Raw genomic sequence first — 15664 nt, 5'->3', positions numbered from 1 at the left:
AATGTCAGAAATGGTTATTTCTAAATTTTGTGTTGCTCTATTGGTTTACCTGGTGAAAATAAACAAGTGAGATGGGTATATATTTGTTTTTTTATTAAGTTGCCTAATAATTCTGCACTGTAATAGTTACCTGCACAAACAGATATCCTCCTAAGATAGCCAAGTCTAAAAAAAAAAACCCACTCCAACTTCCAAAAATATTAAGCTTTGATATCTATGAGTCTTTTCGGCCGATTGAGAACATAGTGGTTATTCAATAATAAAAAGAATCCTCTCAAATACAACTTGCCTAATAATTCTGCACCCAGTATAGTCTAATGTGTATGGGGGTCTTAATAATAGTATGGGTGTCTTGAGAACACCGATTCTGTTAACAACGTAGCAGATAAGGCGGCCCATGACCAGACAGGCCCTTCTGGCATTTGCCAGATCGCCTGTCCGGTCCTGCATCTTGCAACACCATGCAATTTATTCTGGGCCTACGTTTCCTCTTGCAAAAGGATAATAATCTGACTTTGGGAGAAACTACCGTAAATTCTAATCATTATGCAATGGATCCCCCCTCAAAACAAAAATCCATTTCTGGTGGTTCCAAGTTTTTGGCATGCTTAAGTAATTAGTGTGGATTGAGGACACCTTCAAAAACATTTAGGTCTTCTGGGTCAACAAATAGGTACACGAAAAATACACAATTGAACCTCTCTAAAAGCAGGCAGTATAAATCCCACACAGCCTAATCACAAAAAAATCCAAATTTAATTTTCAAAAGGAAAGAGTTAAGGCACCTTGGAACATTCATACTACTTTGCCAAGAGAATGCTATGCCAAGTTTCTTGAACAACTCTGTTTAATTACAACTATTAGTAATTTCAATTAATTTCAGCTACTGCATTAACAAACATCGTTTTTTTATTTTTGGTAATCGGATTTAAATTCACAATGATGTAATACTGTATAATTCAATAGATGGATAAGAACTATGAAGTATAGTAATAAATTATATTTATTCGCACTTATGAAAATGTTTAAGTCCTGGAATTCAACTATGAATTTTAATACATACCGTATATCTCAAACCTTACTTATTTTTTTGCTGATATTCTGTCACCTCTAGACATTTGTTATACATGACTCTGCACTCAAATTTAGTTAAAAAAATGTTCTTAATACCACAGGCCAAGGTTTGGGAAAGTGAATTAACGATTGGAGCAGTCCTTTAAATGCAGTTGTCATTTATAGTGTCTCGACCCCCCAGCAAACATCACTGGATTACTTGGCACTTCATGGCAGTCTGTCCAATTCCATGCACTCTGGTTGAAGAGACAGAGTAGGCTTAGGCAGTAGGCATCTCCTTATCTTTGACACCCAGCTACATTAAATTAAAATTATGTTAAAGTTGGTGAGATATGGCGTAAAGCAACATGAAGTTATTACTTACTGTTGCGGTAATATAATGGGGCTTTGTCATTGGTTGACTGGCAACTCTAAAAATGGCTACCATGAATAACCTTAGATCTACCCACTATGTTTACTAGATTCCAGGGGTTACCTTGGCCTTCTCCCTTTACCTTCTGTACAGAGATATGACCTTACACAGGAACACATGGGATGGGGCCAAGAAGTAGGATGAAGGCTGGTAGGAATGGTAAGGTCACCAGGTCAGAATCTGGAGGACAGACAAGGTACAACATGAGAAGACAAAAGGATCAGGGGCAGAAATTTTGGTGCAACTTGTACAGCTGCACAGGAGCCCAAGAGGTAAGGGGCACACCTCCACCTCCAAAACTGGTGAAATTGTGCATTTTGAGGAGTTATTTAACTGCAAAGGGCCCATTTACTGCTCTTACACAGGAGTCCTCTTTGGTCTGTGTACACCAGTGAGAAGGATAGTCTGTAAACGGGCAGAAGTCAGAACAAGAGACCTACATACAAAAAAAGGAGCTAAAAAGATGTAGCCAACCAGTGAAAAAAACAAAATGTATCTGGCAGTTTTAGCAAGCAGTGAGGCTATCCAATTGGCCAAAACAGAGAGCAGATTACTTCAGCTGGACATAACCCACATCTACACTGCCAGACTGGACCAGCACTACAGCTACCATAATCTCAGAAGCTGTCCAGAACCTGTGTCGCCCGGAGCTTCTGGTGTAGACGTCTTGTCCAACAACAGCGCCAACCACAGAATAAATGTAACAGTGCCTGGTGACAGACAGACGTAGCAATGGTAGGTCCTGGAGGAGATGGAACACATACCAAATAAACTGCATATAGAGAATCAAATAGTGCATCTAAAATGATAGCCACTGAAAGAGATTAGCCAACTTAAAATAAAAAAAACAAAAACTAAAAAAGTAAACACCGCTCCTCTCGTCCCCAGCAGTCCTCTCGCCCTCTATCGGCAGCAGTGGACAGTGCTCAATGTAATGCGGCTGTCACACGTTGGCGGAGTGTAAATAGAGACTAGAGGACTACCAGAAAATCAGCACCGAATCCCCGAGGGAGAAAGAAGATGAGTAGTCAGGACAGAAGACTGATTTGTAGATCTGATTTATTCCCTCGGCTGGATAAGTGGTACCCACTTCTCAGCTAAAAATCGACTGAGAGGTGAAGGTTTGTAGCCTCTGCAAATATACGACAATGCTTTCATCCAACGAAAGGACACGGAGATGTTGAAAGTGGTCAAGGAACAAAGCAAATTAGGAACTCAATTAAACTATTGAAACATATTACACAAATGAAACTTTTAAAATGTAACAAGAAAGACTAACATGTTAAATGGGGAAAAAAAGTTGCTTTTTTTCCCAAAAATACATGCTCAAGTTAATGAACAAAAATGTGTCAAAAAATATTTTTTTTCGACAAATAGGCACAAAAATATCCAGTAGCACTCAGACAATTGCTCCTATTGTATTGTGCATTTATAGGACAAAACCCCAAATAATAAAAGCATATCCTACCAATTATTCATTGCCAAATTTGTTGGGAGCGCAGAGGTCGTGCCCTAGTGATCCAATCCATCAATCAGGATACTATTTTTCATTCATAAGTAACATAACAAATGGATAGATAGCATGCAAAGTACCTAACCTACTACAAACGTCACTAAACACCACCCAACTTATAGACTGTCTATCCATGTCATATGCTAAACATGCAAAGACATTAACGGCTATTGCTAAATGTTAGGCTCTCATATTAATGCTGTTATACGCCATCATAGGAGTACAACAACTAAATTAATGGCCGGATCCCACAGCAATTTATTGATTGAAAAAAAGAAGTACAGTGTAAAGAGAGCCTCACGCGGAACAGAGCAGCGCTTGTCCTTTATAGCAATGCTGAAGGAATCCTAAAGGGTTGCCACAAAGTCAAAATCTGCACATTTACATGCACCGGTGACTCGCAAATCAATTCAGTAAGATGTTCTGCTTAATTTAAGCCAAACCACTTCCTCTCTTTACACCGCCCTTGAAGTTTTGTCTTGAAGGTAATTTAGTAACCAAGGGGTCTAGACTGGGAACTACACAATAGAGTCTGGATATTCCTGTTTAGATGGGGTGGGGGATACAATTTACTTCACTGTCCGGATGGCCATTAATAGCAATCTTCACATCGAAAACATGAAGAGGTGCAACATTGACAAAAATGACACTAATCAATATTGACATGCCATGTTCTACAGATCTATGGGGTGATGTTTCTTCTTGTACAGAGTGACAAGCCAGGCCTGGCATGCCAAAGTGAGGAGACTTATATGCCATGCATGCTCCTCTGGGAAATTAAATATGCAACTTACCTCTTCAGAGAGGAAGAGGACATCAACTCACCTATTCGAAGTAACAATCTTAAAAGTCAATATCAACTTTTTAACGAGCTTTGCCACATTGCTTAGGATACATGCCAAAACAAGATCTCAATTTACAGACAGTGTTTCGGGGTATTGCCCCTTGTCAGTCACAAGGAGAAACATTACCACTTAAGCCTCTTACCCAGCCAAATCAGATGTCATACCTGGCACTGATGAGGGGCAATACCCCGGAACAGTGTCTGCAAATTGAGATTCTGGTTTGGCTTTTATCCTTAGTCATATTGCAAGGCTCGTTAAAGGGTCGACATTGACTTTTAGGACTGCTACTTCCAATAGGTGGCGCTAGAGTTCTAGTCCTTTCTCTCTGAACAGGCAATTTGCATGTTCTATAGATTCACATTACCAGAAAATGGTTGTTTTATTAGTTGCCTCTTTTAAGTGCCATAACATGTTTTACTGCACCAAGTAGTAATGTGGGACCATAGAGCCTATTCATGGACGGGAGGTGACGTGTTAATTCATAAATTGCAGAGATCTTTATAGGCTCCATTCTTGCTATTCTAGAAGGAAGAAAACGCCATGCCGGCTGTAAGGCTGAAGGCTTCACACTCCGTTTTACAGCCCCAGAGAGCAACTAGAGCAGATAAGGTGGCTAAATGAGATCCAAAGGCTGCTGAACAGCCAGCGTAACTGTGCTTCCCCGGGGCATATTTTGTTCTTAGCTGATCTCCACAAAAGAAGCAATGTCAGAAAATTGCAGGCATTAGGTGGCTGTCATGATATTAAGAGAAAGTCATGAATCAGCTGCCACCACAATGATGTTCCACGGCGAATGTTACTCCGATAAGGGCCGCAGAACGGCAGTCAAATGGGGAACCTTCAGCGGCAATGCCTGAAGTGTTCCACGGGGACAGTCTCAAGCCAAAATGTAATCTAGAATGATACACGTGACTTCATGGCGGTGCTATGAGCAGAACATACTACTCTGGTAGAAGCAATTAAGACAATTCTTGTGCTCGTGCGGGCAGACAATGGATGCTTATGGGGAAGCTATAACAATTAAAAAGCTTCGCTTCCAAGAAAATGGTTTATAGCTACATTTTTAATGCTTCAAACATTTACAAAAATAAGGCAAAAACACTTAAAGGGAATCTGTCAGCAGGATTTTGCTATCTCATCTGAGGGCAGCATAATGAAGGAAAAGAAACCCTGATTCCAGCGATGTATCACTTAGCGCAGTGGGTGCAGCAGTTGTGACACAATCAGTGTTTAGATGCAGCATGGTGGGTCTAGCAGGCATGTGAGCTGTAGTCCAGACAGTGATAATATTCTGGTGATAAGACCTTCATTGCAAGTAAACATTAGCACACAGCCAAAAAAAGGGCACATCGTTGAAATCTGTGTTTCAGCCCTTATCTCATGCAGTCTTGAGATTACATGGCAAAAACCTTCTGACAGATTCCCTTTAATAGGCTCCAAACATGCCTGTGCGGGAAAACAACAAAAACTGGGTGCAAAGCGTTGGGCTCTATTTACACGAAACTTGGAGCTGCAAATAGGTTGTCCGGGACTTTAACATTGATACCTAGGATAGATCATTAATGTCTGACTGGTTGGGGATGCAACACCCGGTACCCCCACCAATCAACTGTTCCCGGAATCAACTGTATAGTGGCCATAGCTGGGAACTGTATAAGCTCCACATTCGAATCAATAGGGTGTCAGTAACAGGCAGCAACCACTATTCTGATGATGGCGCTCTGCTGTGCAGCTCCACAACTGAGCAGTTCCAGCCACTGAGGACCATGAGAACATCTGATCAATGGGGGTGCTGGGTGTCGCAGACCCACCAGTTACACACATTCACAAACTATCCTAAGAATAGGCCATCAGTACATTGGCCCTTTTCCATACAATAACGTGTCTGCTATAAAAGCTGCTTGTTACTTTGGAGGTGGAAATGGGCCCCCACTCCTCCCGGACCCCAGTGCAGCTGCACCTGTTGCACCAATGGAATGTCCGCATCTGACTTGTGGGGTAAATAGGGCAATATTTAGGAGATCACTTGATATCTCAATAGTACCCTTCATACTCCTAAAGTAACTACTCAGAACAGCATCAGGCACCCTAGTAGTGATGAGCGAGCTCAGATAAAGTGTTATCTAAGCATGCTCAGGTGCTAATAAAGCATCTTCGGCGAGCTCGGATACTATGTTCAAGTTGCTGTAGCTGCATGTCTCGCGGCATTTCTGCAGACATATCGCAAACTTCAACCTTTGACTTGCAAAGGGTGCCACCCACAGTGAAAATGCATAGGATGCAGATGTGAAAGTCACGAAGCTAATCAAATTATGCCACAGATTTTCTGGTTAATTTATGCTGCTATTAAAAAGCAATAATAAAAAAAAAACACATCCAGACTTGTGTTACTGTAATACGCAGCAGATTCCCTGTCCAGACTACTGCTGTGTGTATGTGAGTATTACCCCAGATCCATATCATTCACTTACATGGATCCCGAGCTGTTTTGTTAGATCAGAGCTGCAATTTTCCCAACATTACAGATGATTTCTGCTAGTATTCCTGGCTTTGGTCATTTCCATCCTGAAAGATGCAGTACAGTGTACAAGAAAGTCAGATGTCAAAGGAAATTCTGAGAAACTGGGGCTCGGACTCATTGTCAAGGAGCTGCCTATAATCAGCATGTGGACGGATTACAAAATCAAGCAGCAGAACTGAGTGCAGCGCTGAAGTATATTATAAGTTGTATTACAGATCAGCTCAAATTATGTACCTTTGTGAGTAATTTACATTAACAAATTAGTATAATTTACATGTGGGAAGTTACAGAGATGTGTAAGTACTACAAATTGAGCCCTAAACTGTCTGGAAAGCAGGGCTGTGGAGTCGGAGTCCATTTTGGTGGAGTCAGAGTCATGGAAATTGAGGAGTTTTAGTTGGAGGTGGAGGTTTGGCTGACAGACTCCATAGCCCTGGCAGGGCTGTGGAGTCGGAGTTGTGGAGTGGGAGCCCATTTTGGTGGAGTCGCAGTAGGAGTCGGTGTCATGGAAATTGAGGATACGGAGGTTTGGCTTAGGCCTGTTTCACACTTCCGTTTTTGTGTCCGCCAAACGGATCCGTTTCCGTTTTTTTGACGGAAGCTGATGCAAACGGATCCGTTTTTAAAAAAACAGATCCGTTTTTTTGACGGATCCGCGGTAACCGCTAATGGAAGTCTATGGGACAAAAAAACGGATCCTGCAAAAAATTGGCGGATCCGTTTTTTTACGGAAACCAACGGATTTTGACGGATTTGAAAAAACGGAAGTGTGAAACAGGCCTTACCGACTCCACAGCCCTGCTGGAAAGTATTAAATACATGATCATATTAGAAAACCACAAGTGTAATATAACAACTCAGAACTACCGTATATTATCTTTTTCTAGATTATTTGTCCACAGAATCAAAACAATTATTCAAGAGGTTGTAAAATATTTTTCTTCCTAACTGGATGTATAGATAACTGCAGACGACACATCTTTTCCATGATGATTATGAAAAAGATCAAGCGACAATACAGCCGTAAACTATGTGGAATATCATGGGAAAGTAGAAGAAGGAAAGAAGGATTTCCTAATCACAGTTTGCATTCCATTGTTCTTCATTTCCGTTACACGCAGTTCATTCTGCTCAGACCACATTAATTATGATACACAACCCTTAATCATTGTTCCTTACAATGTTCTCACTTTCAGGAGCACCAGGGTGAAACTCTCCCAGAAATGGAAAAATGCAATATTACATTTTGACTAAAAACAAAACAAAAACACAAAACAATACCTTCAGATAAGAGAGAGAATCTCACATTATTAGAATGACTCCCTTTAAAGGGAATTCAAAATTCGTGTCTCTGCCCATATATTGTGCAGCGTTCAGATGTCATATCAAAAACCTGGTGACAGTGATGTGTCACTTACTGGGTGCTTTGCTGCAGTTATGATAAAAATCACTATTTTATCTGCTGCAGATTTCAGTTATCCGAATGCTGAAATTTCTATATCCACTCATGTAACTGATCGTTTTCTGTCTGCGCTGTGCATAGGCAAAAAACTACCAATCAAAGGTGGAGATGTTGTAGGGCTACATGACAGCAGGCTTACTAGTCCTCTAGTGATAATCTCCTGCTGATAAAATAGTGATTTAATTACAGCTGAAGAAAGCAGCCCAGTAAGCGACACATCGTTTGAATCAGGGTCTATGACATAGATAGCAAAAACCTGGTGACCGGTTCCCTTTAAAGAGAAACTGTCACTTGAAAAATAAAAACTGAGTTTAATACATTATAAAAAACAAACAAAAAAAAAAACAAAGCTCACCCTACTTTGCAGTTTTTCCTTTACATGCTGGGTTTTTCCATTGCAGATATTCACATCTGATGATTCTGGAGAACAGCATGTGAAATCTCTGCTTGAAATCCAATGGAGTTTCTTCAGTCTTCTCTAGGGATGTGTTCCTTCACCCCTCCCTTCCACATTCTGTCAATCACAGCTGTGCAGCTGATCTAGCTGTTTAGCAGTCTCTGGTGTAGGCATGAAAGCACAAGCCTCCAGAGACTACACTGAATAACTGACCAGTTGCACTAAAAGCAGAAATTTAACCTACTGCACTCCAAAAGCATGAAATGTGAATATGCAGAACAGTGATGAGTAATTGTGCTGGGACAAGGTGTTATCAGAGCATGCTCCGGTGCTAATCGAGTAAGTTTGGCATGCTCGAGTAATAACAAACCGGCAATCCCTGCATGTGTTGCAGTTGACGAACAGCCACGAGACACGCAGCTGCGGTCGCCAAACATATTTTTCGAGCATGCCAAAAAGACACCCTGTTAGCACACAAGCATGCTCCAATAACGCCTTATCCAAGCACATTCGCTCATGACTAATGCAGGACAAAAAATAGTAGAGAAGTGGAATCATGGGAGCTAAGTGATTTTTACAAAGTATTTAAAGGGAACCTGCCAGCAGGATTGTGCTCAGTAACCTACAGACAGTGTCAGGTCGGCGCTGTTATACTGATTACAATGATACCTTGGTTGACGAAATCCATCTTGAGAGCAATACATCAGCAGCTGCTGCACTATCTGCCCTGATAGTTTGTTACAGTGTATCAGTCTGTAGCTCATGCAGTTTCGCTCATAGAGCATTGCTTAGATTGAATACAATCGTTTCCATTTTGCAGCTGAGAGCAGGACTAGGTATTGCTGCCTTGATCTGAATTATTATTAGCTGTAGAAGTCATGGACTTTATTTACATTAAAAAAATCTAAGAGATATGGTTCAGGAAAAACGTTAATTACTTATAGACTGTGTCAAAATTTGAAGGATAATTTTGTCCGTAAGGTACCCCAAATTAAAAATTCCATTGTAAAGGGAAATCACAGATGTGGCTCTTGCCACTTCTGTCTTTTTCACTTGAAAATGAATCCAATCTCCATTAGAGATGAGCGAATTTGTTCGGATTTTGTCCCGAATCTTATTTTGACATATTCGAACATTATTCGGGCCGAATGTTTCTCTTATGTTCGGTTCTGAATATATTCGGTAATTTCTACTCCCATTGACTCTAATGACGTTCGTCTGTGTCGGCCAATATTGAAAAAACAGTATTCGAATCTGATCATATTCGGAACCGAATCCAAACAAATTCGCTCATCTCTAGTCTCCATAGGTGGAATATCACATTTTGTTAATCAATTTATTTCTTGTAGAACTCCGTTTGTTGTGCATGTCGTCTCCTGCCCTTGCAACAGGTTCTATATAGGAAACCTATTGGCCCTTACTGTAAGGTTTAGGGAACATTTTAAATCGATCTCCACATGGAGGGATCAAATGCGTCTAATTGAGCATATACGCGATGCACATAATTCAGACCCGAAGCTACTCTGTTTTGCTGGGTTAGAAAGGGTGTCTTTACCAGACCAAGGTGATGACTTAAAAAAAACTACTTTTATGTCGGAAGGCCAGATGGATAAAACGCAAAATGCACAAGGTCCATCTGGGTTTAATGATAAGATCGACATATCCGTCTTTTTGCAAACAAAAAAATTGTTTGATTGCTGGTTTTAAATTGAAAAAAACTTGCTATTAATTGTTGTTACAGAGAGGTGGTGAAGATGGCGTTGTCTCTATAATAGGGACTGCCTATTCACTTTCTTCCATACCTGGACCTGTTGAAGTGAGACTGCCTATTCACTTTCTTCCATACCTGGACCTGTTGAAGTGTCTGATCGACATGAAACGGCTGTCGTCCTCCGCTGAACCTTCTCCCCTGCATCCATGTACTACTTGTATTGAATAAAGAAAGGCTGGCTTTACTTAATTTTCACGGAGTACCATCTATTTTTTTTCCTCTTTGGCCTGTAAAAACGTTAACTTGTCCCTAAATGTTATGTAAAACGCTCCCAATAAAATCTTCAACTCAATCCACAAAAAATGCAAATTACCACTCAGGTCTGTCACCCGTCAATGGAAATATAGGAGGCTTTCACGTTACTGGTTTTACAAAGGCTCTGTAAAAGTGAAATAGCTCCTCACTGCCCAAATGAAAATTAGCAAATATTGTGCTCCTAAATCCAAATGCCCCCCTCCCTTCTGAGTGCTAGTGTGTTTAAAACACATTTACCGTCCACATGTTTGGCATTTCTGTAGAGATGACAGTCCGCCTATTTTAGAGGTACATGTCTGCAAAAGCATGAGCTGGTCACTACAACGTACTGGGCAATACAACATATTGGTCACTACAACAGTAGTTTGCAATTTTCACACAGCAACACACTACTGCATGTTTCTAGAACACACCCAGTCAATATCGTCACTACACCTGTAGATAAATTCCCAAAATAGGGTCACACGACGGTGGATTCTGATTTTCTAGCACTTAGGGACTCTGTATAAGGAATATGCAAACCATTCTAGGAAAATCTGCACTCCAGGAGGCAAATAACACTCCGTCCCTCCTGAGTCTCTCCATGTGGCTAAGCAGTACTGTACAGTCATATATGGGATATTTCTACATTCAGCAGAAATTGTGGCACAAATTTTGCTGGCATGTTTACCCATTTTATAGTATGAAATGTAAAATCTTGGGCTAACAAAATTTTGGTGGTAAAAATTTAATTATTTCTTATTTACTGCCCAATGGTATAAAATTCTGTGACACCTGTGGTGTCAATATGATCACTGCACCGCTAGGTTAATTCATTGAGAGGTGTAGTTTGTAAAATGGGGTCACTTATGCGGCGTTCTGCTGGTCTGGCACCTCGGGCTCTCCCAATATGACATGGCACGCTCAAACAGTCCAGCTAAATCTGAACTGGCTGTTCTTTCCTTCTCAACTTTGCACTGTGCCTCAAAAGTAGTTTTTGACCACATTTTAGGGTCCATTTTCTCCTGTTACCTTTGTGAAAATGCAAAATTTGGGGCTAAAAAAGTTTGTGAGAAAAAGATAATTTTTTTTTATTTTCACGGCTCAACATTATAATCTTCTGTGAAGAACCCTGGGATTCAAGGTGCTCACCACATATTTAGATAAGTTCCATGAGGGGTCTAGTTTCAAAAATGGTGTCACTTGTGGGGGGGGAGGTTTCCATTGTTTTGGCACATCAGAGGCTCTCCAAACAGGTCATGGCGTCCGCTAATTATGCCAGCAAATTTTACATTCATAGAGTCAAATGGCGCGCATTCCCTTCCGAGCACCCAAACAGCAATTTTTTCCCTCATGTAAGGTATAGGCATGCTCAGGAGAAATTGGACAATAAAATTTTGCAGTCCATTTTTTCCTATTACCCTTGTCAAAATAAACAAAAATAGGGTATAAAGGAAAATTTGTGAAAAAAGTTAATTGTTTATTTTCTTCCTTCCATATTCCATTAATTCCTGTGAAGCACCTGAAGGGTTAATAAACTTCTTGAATGTGGTTTTGAGCACAGTTCTTAGAATGGTGTCACTTTTGAGTATTTTCTGTCATATAGGCCGCTCAAAGTGACTTCACATGTGATGTGGTGCCCCCAAAAAAACAGTTTTGTAAATTTTGTAGTAAAAAGGAGAAATCGCTGGTCAACTTTTAATTCTTCTAACTTCCTAACAAAAAGAAAATTATGTTTCAAAAATTGTGCTGATGTAAAGTAGACATGTGGGATATGTTATTTATTAACTATTTTGTGGGAGATAACTGTGATTTAAGGGCATAAAAATTAAGTTTGAAAATTGCAAAATTTAAAAAATGTTCGCAAAATTTCCAATTTCTTAGCAAATAAATGCAAGTCATTGCAAAGAAATTTTACCACTATCATGAAGTGCAATATGTCACAACAACAAAAAAATCTCAGAATCAGTGGGATCCGTAGAAGCGTTACCGAGTTATCACCTGAAAGTGACACTGGTCAAAATTGAAAAAAAATTGTCCCGGTCAGGAAGGTGAAAGATCTAAAAGCATCTCGATTTATTCAGAATTTAGTATGAGTGCCACACTGAGAATGAGCACCATATGCAGAAATACATGCACATATGGTTATGGCCAACACTGTTGGCTCGCTTTAAATTGTTCCATAAAATTAAGTATTTTTCCCAGAAAATTGTTGCAATCACACATGTTTAGTTATACACGTGTTTTCTTTTGCGTGTATTGGAACACAAAAAAAAACAGAAAAAAAGAAAGCAAATTGGACATAATTTCACACAAAACCCCAAAATGGGCTAGACAAAATGGTTAGCACCCTCAACTGAATATTTAATTACACCCTGTAGAATAAATAACTGCAATCAATCACTTCCTATAACCATCAACAAGCTTCTCACACCTTTCAACTGGAACTTTTGGACAACTCTACTTTTGAAAACTGCTCCAGGTCTAAATATTTGTAGGATGCCTTCTCCCAACAGCAATTTTAAGATCTCTAAACAGGCGTTCAATGGGATTTAGTTCCGGACTCATTGCTGGCCACTTCAGAACTCTCTAGCGCTTTGCTTCCATCCATTTCTTTTCTGGGTGCTTCTTAAAATATATTTGGGGTCACTATCCTGCTGGAAGACCCATGACCCGATGATGGCCTGGACACAGTCAAGGCACTCAGTGTCAAAGGCAGCAAAGCAACCCCAAAACATCATTGAACGCCACATCTGACTGTAGGTACTGTGTTCTTTACTTTGCAAGTCTCATTACATTTTTAGTAAACAGTGGAATGATGTGTTTCACCAAAAAGCTCTAACTTGGTTTCATCTTTCCCCAAGACCCTTTCATAGAAGAATTTTGGCCTACTCATATACATTTTGGCAAACTGTAGTCTAGCTTTTTTTAAGGTCTCTGTATCAGCAGTGGGGCCCTCTTGGGTCTCCTACCATAGCGTTTCATTTCATTCAAATGTCGACGGATAGTTCACGCTGACACTGATGCACCCTCAGCCTGCAGGGAGGGGAGCTTGATTTTCTCTGGAACCTTATTGGGGTTGCTTATCCACCATCCAAACTATCCTGAGTTGCAACCTTTTATCAATTTTTTCCTAATGTCCAAGTTCAGGGAGATTAGCTTTAGTGCCATGGGTTGTAAACTTCTTGATGTTACTCACCGTGGATAAAGAAACATCAACATCTCTGGAGATGGACTTGTAACCTTGAGAATGTGGATACTGTATTGCTCAACATTTTTGATTTTCAAGTCCTTAGATAGTTCTCTTCTCCTCTTTCTGTTCTATATACTTAGTGTGGCACACACACAGACACACATTGCAAAGATTGAGAATTTCGCCCCTTCTTATCTGGTTTCAGGTGTAATTTTCATAATGTCCACATCTATTACTTGCCACAGGTGAATTTGAACGAGCATCACATGCTTGAAACAAGATTGTTGACCCACATTTTTTAAAAAGGTGCCAGTATACACACACACATGCATACACACATCAAGCTGTTTAGCTCTTTTGACAGATTGGTTTACTTTAGCCCTTGAAACACCGGCGTAACCTGCTTGTTTAAAGTCCCCAATTCAAAATCACCAAGAGGGCCCACAAATATCAAAGTTCTTTAATAGTAAAAGTCTTCCGATATGGGCCAAAGTGACCCTTTGGTCCTCCCCCTAGGCTTCTGGGTTTGCAACCCTTTCTACAGGTACGCTCCTGCACGGAAATGTAAGAAAGTCAGCCTTTTAAGACACGGACTAACATTCAGGGGAGAAGAATTCAAGTGATATGACCACCTCTTGTAAAAGCATTTGCCAACTGCAAATAAAATCAGATATGATAGTGTAACTAAATAGCTCCATTCTACCAAAACAGCGCAAACAAAAAGCTAAAAAGATGCATGACCACACAAACCCTGCATCATATCTGGATTTATTTCAGCCTGTGTAAGCAGGCAGCACATCCATATGTGACCTCAAACGTGACTAGGCAGCATTGCTCGAGGAAACATTGTACAATGGATTAGAGGCTTCTATAAAACTGGAATTTCTTGTCAATAAAAGAAACTTCAAACATTATTTGCTTTTTCAAATTTCCATATTCGATTCTAGATCAAAAGGAGTCAGGTTATGATACGATTGGGCAGCATATAGGTTTACTTTCTAGCAGATTTATGGCTAAATACCATAACTTGAACAAAGTATTGTGCATTGTTTATTGGCCCAAGGCAATGAGATAATTAGAATACTTGCAAGCGTTAACACAATCAGTCATGTCCGCTCGTCATTTTTATATTATTTTAGCAGTAGAAAACTTATACTAAACCAAAACTAAGTAGATAATGTATACAATACCTCTGATTTAGAAGACATATTATCCTCCATATCTGTATCGTTTGGGTCCACAATGTCTTCAAAAGGGGGCAGCGACACTTTCTTCTTATCCAGGACTTCACTTTCAACTTTTACTTTCCCAGTTTTAGGCTGAGATTTGTCTTTTAAAGATTTTTTGTCCGAAGAGGACAATATAAGTAGTGAGGAATTAGAAAAAGTTTTAAGAGTAGATTCAGAGTTGCTTTTCCTCCTTTTCCTGGACAATGGATCCTCTGAGTCAATATGTGGTGGCCTCTTAGTAGAGACCTTCTTCTCCTGTTGATGCCCACTAGATACTGTAAGAATATTATTGTTCTCACACCTGGGCTCCTTGGACATGGGCTTGGGTTCCTTAAAGGCCATTTTAGGGACAATTTTTTCATCCTTCAGTGGTTTGTTTTCTTTGGGTTTTTTGGAGGATTCTTTGGAAGATTTTGTATGTTCCCTGGATGGTTCTTTGAAGGCACTTCGATGTTCTTTTGAGTCTTTTGAAGATTTCTCCTTGTGCTCCTTTGAAGATTTGTGAGGTTTAGATAAGCTAATTGGGTTGCTGTTACTGTTCACACTAACTGGTTTACTTGGGTCCTGCAAAAGACATAACCAAGATTAATTTCAGACAATAGAAATTTATAAGGCATTGGTTAGTTACGATGATGATAAAAGAATGGCAAATTTGACATTAGGCTATGTTTACACATGTATACATTTTAGTCTAAATACCTTTCACCTCAAGGCTACACTTCATACTACATCACGGAATCAAACCCAGGCATATTAAATAATAAAAAAACTATACTTTATTAATGGAAAAAAAAAACACATCAACTGAGCTTGGTTTGGGTTGGTACACATGCAGCAGATAAACGCATGTTTACATTGGTCATAAAGCCTACATAACCTACAAAAGACAAAATGAAAAAAACCCTGCTGTAACTAAATAAGTAAAAAGCAAAAGTGCATTTAAGTTTTTTATAACACGGTTTTTGATCAAAAATAGCTTAAAAGTAGCCGGCAGAGGGGCTGCCAGCTGTGAC

At 39.9% G+C, this 15664-nt stretch overlaps 1 protein-coding gene across 5 annotated transcripts in view; it reads right to left on the bottom strand.

Annotated features, from left to right (window-relative positions):
* Positions 1–15664, bottom strand: part of MLLT3 (MLLT3 super elongation complex subunit) — a 389891-nt gene that overhangs the window by 167268 nt on the left and 206959 nt on the right. For all 5 annotated transcript variants that reach the window (XM_073542701.1, XM_073542697.1, XM_073542699.1 and 2 more), the window contains one exon: positions 14613–15215. In XM_073542701.1, the coding sequence (XP_073398802.1) occupies positions 14613–15215 (603 nt within the window). The remainder of the gene's footprint in view (positions 1–14612; positions 15216–15664) is intronic.

The sequence above is a fragment of the Dendrobates tinctorius genome, unplaced genomic scaffold (assembly GCF_039654945.1).
Source record: "Dendrobates tinctorius isolate UK_male_01 unplaced genomic scaffold, ASM3965494v1 ptg000128l, whole genome shotgun sequence".
Classification (NCBI taxonomy): Eukaryota; Metazoa; Chordata; class Amphibia; order Anura; family Dendrobatidae; genus Dendrobates; species Dendrobates tinctorius.
This window is presented reverse-complemented; position numbering and strand designations above follow the sequence as displayed.